The 9,143-nt window shown below is 37.7% G+C and overlaps 1 protein-coding gene across 1 annotated transcript in view; it reads right to left on the bottom strand.

The window, feature by feature from the left end:
* Nucleotides 1-3,172: 3,172 nt before the first annotated feature.
* Nucleotides 3,173-9,143, bottom strand: part of LOC138165306 (disabled homolog 1-like) — a 484,798-nt gene continuing 478,827 nt past the window's right edge. The window contains exon 16 of the mRNA XM_069093489.1: nt 3,173-6,882. Within this exon, the coding sequence (XP_068949590.1) occupies nt 6,838-6,882 (45 nt within the window). The 3' untranslated portion in view covers nt 3,173-6,837. The remainder of the gene's footprint in view (nt 6,883-9,143) is intronic.

The raw sequence follows: 9,143 nt of genomic DNA, 5'->3' as shown, positions 1-9,143 counted from the left end.
GACATTATAAAACATTGGGAATCTACCTGCCAAAACAAACCCAGGACCTATATGACCACAACTACAAAACACTTTTCACACAAATTAAGTCAGATCTAACTAATTGGAAAGATATCAATTGCTCGTGGCTGGGTCTAGCTAATATAATAAAAATGACAATTTTACCTAAATTAAATTATATATTTAGTGCCACACCAATTAATTTACCAAAAAACTACTTTATAGAGCTAGAAAAAAATGGTAACAAAATTCATTTAGAAGAATAAACGGTCCAGAATATCAAGGGAATTAATGAAAAGAAATGCTAGGGAAAGTGGACTAGCTATACCAGATTTCAATCTGTATTATAAAGCAGCAGTCATCAAAACTACTTGGTACTGGCTGACGAATAGAGGAGTGGATCAATGGAATAGATTAGGCACACGAGATTCAGAAGTGAAAGACTATAGTAATCTATTGTTTGATAAACCCAAAGACCCCAGGTTTTGGGATAAGAACTCACTATTTGACAAAAACTGCTGGAAAAACTGGAATATAGTATGGTAGAAACTGGGCATAGACTATTACCTAACACCACATACCAAAATCAAGTCTAGATGGGTGCATGATCTAGGTATATAAGTTGATACTGTAAGCAATCTCGGAAAACAAGGAATAGTTTACCTGTCAGATTTGTGGAGAGGGAAAGACTTTTAGACTAAACAAGAATTCAAGAGCATTGTAAAATGCAAAATGGTTAATTTTGATTACATTAAATTGAAAAGCTTCTGTACAAACAAAGCCAATGTAACCAAGATTAAGAGGGAGGTGGGAAATTGGGAAAGACTTTTTACAACCTATGTCTCTGATAAAGGACTCATTTCTAAAATATACAGAGAATTGAGCCAAATCTATAAGATTACAAGTCATTCCCCAATTGATAAATGGTCAAAGCATATGAACAGGCAGTTTTCAGACAAAGAAATTAAAGATATCTATAAGCACATGAATAAATGCTCTAAATCACTATTGATTAGAGAAATGCAAATCAAAACAACTCTGAGGTACTACATCTCACCAGTCAGATTGGCTAAGATGACAAAACAGGAAAATGACAAATGCTGGAGAGGATGTGGACAAATTGGAACACTAATGCATTGCTGGTGGAGTTGTGAACTGATCCAACCATTCTGGAAAGCAATCTGGAATTATACACAAAGGGCTATAAATAATTTCATACCCATTGACCCTGAAAAACCACTTCTAGGGTTGGATCCCAAAGAGATCATAGAAGTGGGAAAAAAGACCTATATGTATAAAAATATTTATAGCAGCTCTTTTTGTCATAGCAAAGAATTGGAAATTAAGGAGGTGCCCATCAATTGGGGAATGGCTGAACAAGTTGTGGTATATGCATGTTATGGAATACTATTGTGCAATAAGAAATGAGGAGCAGATGGACTTCATATTTACCTGGAGAGGCTTATACAAAATGATGCTGAGTGAGAAGAGTAGAGCCAGGAGAAATTTGTACACAATTACAGATACAATGTATGTGTGACGACCAATTTTGATAAACTGGACTCTTCTCAGAAATCCAGAGACATAAGTCAAACCCAAAAGACTATGATGGAGATGTTTACATCCAGAGAAAGAACTGTGATTGAACCCAGATTGAAGCAAATTGCCTGCCCTTTTTCGTTCTCTTGTTTGGTTTTGTTTCCTCTTTCCCATTCTTCATTCCATCTGTTACAATCCTTCTTTATAACCTGACTAATGCCTAATGTGAAAGTATTTGCAGATACTATACTTGATTGTATGCCACCATGGTGGGGGAGAGAAAATTTGAAACTCAAGGAATTGTGGTAATCAATCTTGTAAACTAAAAGTAAACAAATTAATAAAGACCAAAAAAAAATTAAATAAGGCCCCTGAACTGCAATTCAAGCGAATTTGGGGGATTCAGGCCAGATGATCTCCAGTGTCTTTTCTAGCACTAGGTTTATGATCCTATGTACCTATGACAGACCCTTCTTGCTTAAAAACCATTCATCTTCTCAGTGAAGAGAAGCAGCAAGTGTTTAATATACGCAGACTAAAAATGTTCTTTGTGGGCATGCTGGGAGAACATGGATGAAACATTGGATTTTGAATCAAAGAAAGTGGGTTCAAATCCTCATTCTATCCTGTACTAGCTTAGTCATTTCACATAACTGACTGAACCTTGTTAAGCCTGTTTTGCTCATTTGTAAAGAGTAGGATCAGATAATATCTAGAGTTCTTTCCCACTCTTAATATTCTATGTTACAATTCCAGTTGGTCATTTAACCTATATTCAAAGACCCCAAAGCCAGAAGGCTTAGTTTCTAGTATTGACTTTGCTACTGGCTAAGCTACGTGGCTTTGGGAAGTCATCTACACTCCCTGGACGTGTTCCTTTTATAAAATGAGGGGATTGAACCAGATGTCCACTAGGTGGTCCCTTAAAGTTTTAAATCTTTGATGCTGAAAATGTGTGTCTATATAGCCACCAGTATGACCACTGCTGACTGTGGTTTAGCTTCCTTTTACTCATCTGGTGGAAATCCAATGGACCACATTAGATTTACAGTAGGACTTCTTTATCAGAAAAAATAATGAGAGGAGGCTTTAATCATTCTTACATCACTTGTTCTTGTTTTCACTCAACTCTTGATCAAAGTCACTCCCCTCAGCATTTTCCATAAGGAAGTCTCCTTAAAATAGGTCCCTTCAAGAGGATAACCTTGGAACAAATGGCCTTGTCTTTCATGTCTTATCTACGATTGATCTAGTCAATTACTAAGTGAATCATTGAGGAAACATAAACTGGTTGCCCAGTGGCAAAGTCATTATCAATGTGGGAAATATGCCGATTTTAACTCATACTTCATAGTCGCATGGGGACTGAAGGATCCATTTCTCTCTTGAACAGTTAACCCTGAGGCATTGCTCCAATAATAGGAAATCTCTAAATGCCCACTAAGTTCACGTGGACAATGGAAATTCCCAAAGATACTTGTCTATTTCCACCAGAAATGTGGCACTTGGTAGAAAGAACATGAGTATGTTGGTGGGCTCCCATGAGAAATTTCTTCTCTGCTTCCTTCAATCTTCTTGAAGGGATCCTGCAGAATTGAAGTAATTTTAACCATGTATTTTTTTCAAACATGTTTATTCGTAACAGTATTACATGATGTGTTACAGAAATTAATGGAAAACCTCTAAAAACATTTGCTGTTCTGTTGAATGCATCATACATAAAGTTAAAAATAATGTGTCCGTATATGTTAACAAACTGTCATCTGAGGTAAAGTCGAAGTAGATCTAGAAATGTACGGCAACAGTCCTTTTATCTTTCTCCTCTTTATTAAAAAAATATGTGTCAGAATGCAGAAATGGAATTGAACAAAACCCACAGAGTAAACATCATTGTTGTCATCAGCATTATTATTATTTCTGAAAAAAAAGGTGCCCAGTACATTAGATGATGGTATTTCATTAGACACTGGGATGACTATGGTCTATTGAAATTGTCTCGTCACATGTAGAGATCGAAGAACTACGGGGAATGGTAACAAGATGGAGGTTGAGTTTCCCTGGTTTTAAAATTTAAAGTGACAAATTTAGTGCCAGTGAAGGATGAGGAATTAACAGTTATACAAGTGGTGAATGAAACTGGTCCAGTGCAGACTCTGTGAACTTCTGGGTTTCAGCCTCTTTGCTACAGAATAGAGGATGGTTGGTATTCCATTGAAAGGACTTTGTAGTTCTAGCTTCCCTGACTATCACTTTGCAAAAGAACATTGCCAATGATGAGATGGACAATAGTCTTAAGTGCCAACTTTCCATCCCTCAACTTATTCCATGGATTTCTTTATGTTCCAAGGAGCAAGCATTCCCAATGGAGTCCTGTGAGTGGCAGCAAACCCGCTGGGCTGTCAGATTCTGCTCTAAAAATATTTCCTAACAGCATAAGTGAAACAATTAATTTGGGTATTTCAGAATCAACCAAGGTTGGAAACAGTTTGTGATTGAGAGACAAAAAATAGAAGACAGCCACATTGAGGCATAAGATAGCACCACTTGTTGGAGCAGAAATCATAAAACAATACACAGTTCTCTAAGACTTGCTTAATGGGAATGGTCACCCTTTCTGACTCACCCTAAAACACAACCTGTCTTATATCAATGAAGTTGTTACATTCCCTTCCTCCCATCATTTTTGTTGTACCTGTTGATTGAAGAAGGTGTTTTTTTTTTGTAAAATTCATGTTCATTCTTATGAAAAGGATAGTCCTCAGTAATGTAGGTGACAATTCACAGATGAAAGGAAGAAAGATTAAAAGAGCAAGAGGGGAGGGACAAAAGATAATAGGACAGAATAGGAAATGAAAGGAAAGAAGAGAGAGTAGAAATGAAGGGAAAGAAGAATAAGGGAAAAGAAGGGAAGAGAAGGAGAAAGCTGGCTAGAGGGAAAGAGAAGTGAAGGAAAAAGGAGAGGGAAAAGAACAGAGAGGTTATGAGGAGGGAAGGAAAAGGAGGGAAGAGAGAGCAGAAAAAGTTGATGAGAAGGGAAGGGAAGCAAAAGGGAAGAGGAGAGAAGAAGGAAAGGGAGAGTAGCGAATGGTCTCTTCATCTCTCTGCATCTTGGGCACTTTCCCTTCTAGAAATCAGTCCCATAGATTTTACAGTGATCATGTAGTCAAGACACCTAACCAGACAGCAGACTCCAGCAGCCAGGTATTGCAACATTTGACCCCAAACACTCTCAACCATCCCAATTTATCACTCTGTTCTTTGTCTGTGGACAACAAGCTTTCTTCTAAATCATTTCAGGGCACACCAAGACAACAGCATAAATGGTGGTTGCATCCTGGCCCATTGAAATCCATGACAGTGATGCACCTTCACCTGTTCAAATTCTGAAATCATGATAATAACCCTAGACACAGATGAACCATGATCCCTTTACAGTTTCTTCTTATTGTTAAACTGCGAATCCAACTCGCGGTAACTGCATAGGAACATTAGGAAAACATGTTTGACCTGTATAAGAATTCTCTGGAGGGCAAAAATATAGAGCTTCTGTATGAAAAGCATGTGCTAAACCGAGTAAGGAACCAAACACTGCACTTCCCCCCCCCACCCCAATAAATGTAAAAAAAGGAAGCTAAAACTCTCTGTGTCCTGTACAAACAGTCCCGCAATTTCCATAGGGGAGGGGTCAAGAATCAAAAAGACAGGCTCCAAAGGGTCATGTACACTTTATATGCACATGCTGTCTAGATGCATATATGTATATCTATATATATTTATATTTTTTTCTTTACATGGAGTTTGGATAATTTTGTGGAAAAAGTGAGATCATTACCTGGTGTGATCCCTCCCAGTTTCACTAGTTACTGACTAGCCAGACACAGCTGAGCTCTAGTCCCTTATCACGTCAGCATAAACTTGTGGAAACCATACAGCATTTAAGAACCGTCCTTCTAGCTTGCCATACCCCCAGAGCCATCTGTTCCTCTCTCTACAGTGTAATGGCATTATTGAAAAGAATTATCATTAAGATTGATATTTACAAAAACAAAATCAACATTGGACCTCCTTAAAGCCATTTCCCTTACCCATTGCAAGAGTTTTCTGGTAAGATTTTTTTTCTTTTTCAAGATATAAAATAATAATAAAAAAAGAAATCCCATTTGAGTTTTCTGATGTACAAAAAGAGATATAGAGATGAACCACTTGTATCAGAGGATCAGTTTGTTACCCCACTGTTCAAGTCACCGCTGTCCTATTTGGAAAGTTTGTTTCATCCGAATCTGCAAACTAAAATTGGACCAGAATTATTTGGCAAATAATTTTCTTTAAAAAAAAAAGTGGCACACAGAGAAGAGAACACTTGTCTGCATAGCATCACAGCAGCAAGAGATTAGAGAAATAAAAAATATTCCTTTATTGTACTTAGCATTTGGAGTTTTCTAGGAAATAATATGAGTTTTTTCCTCCTTCTCATCCAAGAGAGATGATGCATTTTCTTCCCATAGTGCGAATGTCCAATCTAAAAGCAGCATTTCTCCATCCTGAAGCTTGAGAGCAAAGACGTCCTTTTGGCAACCATTAAAAAAAATCATCACAAGTAATCAGTTGTGTGATTTCATTCTATGATTCAAGTTAAGATTCATTTCACATGAGGCAATTTCCAGCTAGATTTCATCACTTATTGGGGGGAAAATGTTACCAGGAAGTACAAAAATGATATACCCATTATCTTTAAATATGGTAGGGGGAAGGGAATCCCCAAATCAAAGCCACACGGCAGGTCCAGTTTTCTGTAGTGATGAGAAACAATCTTCATTGATGTAAAAATGCAGACTTGGGCCCAAGAGCCTGATAGACAGTGACCTTGTGAGCACACCAGACCCTCTGCCTCTGCTTAAACCAAGTAAGAGGTCATTACAAGTTAACTTTTCACTGCCGGTGACTCCAAATGCAATCGTTGAGGTTGAGACAAACAAAAAGAGACTAAGATTTCCCATTGTGGGTAATTCAGAACTCTTTTCAAGAGGGCTCAAGGTATTTTGTAGGGTAAGTAATTGTTGGGCTGTTCCAGGGATGGTGATGATGGGGGTTCCATTTTTTTTTTCTTTTTGTGCTGCCATAGATATTAGCCGCTGGTTGCCCAAGTGGTCAGGTCCATCTGTAGAACTAGTTCAGCAGGCAACCATCAATTCCATTGTCAGATGGGGTCATGTCAAAGAAATCAGGAGAGCCCAAGGCCTGTTGAGATGTAGGTTTCCATTTCAGTCTTGAAGTGCCCACCCCAAACCCACAATGATGCTACTTCTTAGGTCTGTTGATCTGCGCATAGAGGGATTCATACTCCTGTGGACAGAAGAACACAAATGAGTATGGTCCTTGTGGACATGTATTGTAGAATATGGGGTTGGGTATAATTTAGAAAATATTATTAAAGGAAGTTCATTCACTCAGGGTTCCAACAAATATTTACAATGTATTCAACATTGAAGGTGATACAAAATTCAGGTAAGATATGGTCCCTGGCTTTAGTGGGCATGTGTGACATGAACACATAGCATCATTGACTTAAGACTGGAGGGAAATTAAGAGGGCATAAATGCCAGCCTTCTCATCTTACAGATGAGGAAACTGAGGCACAGGGGGTTCGAATGACTTACCCAGGGTCACACAGTTAGTAAGTGAATGAGACATTATTCAAACTCAGGACTTTTTGATTCCAAGCCTAGCACTCTTTCCAGTGTACCTTTCAGGTATCTGTAGCCTGAAATATTACCTATACATTAGGGATGAATTCATAGAACCTTGAGAAGATTTGTCTGAATTAATGCAGAATGAAATAAAACAGAAGTATGGAAATGACATCAAAAGATTTCAGAAATCTGACCTACACAATGACCAACTGGGACATTAGGGTACTGGTAGAAAGAATGCCTCCTGCCTCCTGGCAGAGGCAGTGGCCAAGAGGTGGACAAGCAGGCACATTTTTCATATGTGGCCACTGGATTGATTTCTACTTTTTGACTGTACTTATTTTTTACAAGTAGGGTCCTGGGGATGAAGTGGATGCTGTCATTGAGGAGAAACAATGGTACTTTTAAAAAATAAAATAACATCAATAAAAAAGAATTAAAAAGAAAAAAAGGGGAAATGAGAAAAATAAGTGATATAAAGACTTACAAAATGACATGCTATATAAAATTTAGGGTAATAATTACTATTTGGAGAGAACTGCTGGAAAAAGTGGTACTTGAAATGAATCTTACAGGATGGATCATTGGAAATTTCAACTAAAATGAGGAGGAGTGACATTCTAGACCTAAGGAATAGGGTGAACAAAGGTATAGAGATAGGGGACCATTCTTATTGAAGCACAAGGGGAAAAATGAAATAAGGGTGGAAAAAGAGGATAGCATCAGATGGCAGAAGGCTTTAAATGGTTGGACATAGAAGTTTAATTTTACTCTGGAGCCAATGATTATAGAAGAGGACTCTAGCTTTCAAGGCTTGCTTATAGACTAGTTTCAGATGGATCCCATGCATATTTCCTATCATTCCCTTCCTTCCTCTCCACATCAATACATTTCAAAATATGGCTACTTGAAATTATATGAACTCTGTTTCAAAGGATATCTAAGTTCTGGTGAGGAATGAATAATTGAACATCTGTTTTAGAAATACTCATAAAATGTCTTCTGATTTTCTTTGAATATAGTCAGTTTTAAAGGTGTAGTGGAAAGAACTTTATGGGGCCTTGTTGTCAGAGTTCCCACCTCTTATATCAACTAGCTATGTGTCCTTGAGCAACTCAACAAACAATTTTTAGCTTACTGGGTACATGGTACAGCAGATACCAAGACAAACACAAATAACCCCTGCCTTCAAGAAGTTTACATTCTACAAGAGACATAAAACATGTGTGTACAGCAAATATACAATATTTAATGTATATACAATAATTTTTCTATTCTTTTAGAATCTCATTTTTATGGATACTTTTAAAAACCTTTAAATACACCTTGATTCCTGGATAGTTCTCTCCCTCCAAACCAAGTGAGCCTTTATTTGTAATAAAAAGTTGAAAAAAGGAAGAAATAAAAGGCAGTCCAGCAAAACCAATGAACACATTAAACTGGAAATCATATGCAAGCTTACATATGCACCCAGAGCTTTGCCCATCTCTACAGAAATGAAAGTGGGTTAAGAGTTTTTGAACTCTTTTCTGAGGCCTAAGCCTGATCATGATAATTACATACCAATCAATGTTCGAAGTCATTTCAAGAGGAAGAGAGAACTGAGTGTGGGGTCAGCTGACCTGAATTAAACTCCTGACTCTGGTCCTTACTCATTGTAAGACTCTCAGCAGGTCACTTTCTGGGCCTCAGCTTCAGTTTGTAAAATAAGGATGTTGTACTCAATAGACTGGCTCTAAGTTCCTGCCAGCTCTCAATCCATGATGCTATGAATTTGGCATGTATTACTTTCCTTCTCTGAAGTATAATTTTATCTCTAAATGAAAGCTCTCTCTTTTTCTCTCTATCCCTCTCCTCCTCTTCTTCTCCTCTCTCTCTTCTCTTTTCTTCTTCTCCTTCTCTCTCCCTCCCCCT

The sequence above is a fragment of the Petaurus breviceps genome, unplaced genomic scaffold, assembly GCF_028583685.1.
Source record: "Petaurus breviceps papuanus isolate PSGF00001 unplaced genomic scaffold, PetGlider_PUasm1.0 208, whole genome shotgun sequence".
NCBI classification, from domain to species: domain Eukaryota; kingdom Metazoa; phylum Chordata; class Mammalia; order Diprotodontia; family Petauridae; genus Petaurus; species Petaurus breviceps.
The sequence above is the reverse complement of the archived record's forward strand: the minus strand, read 5'-3'. Positions and strand labels throughout refer to the sequence as shown.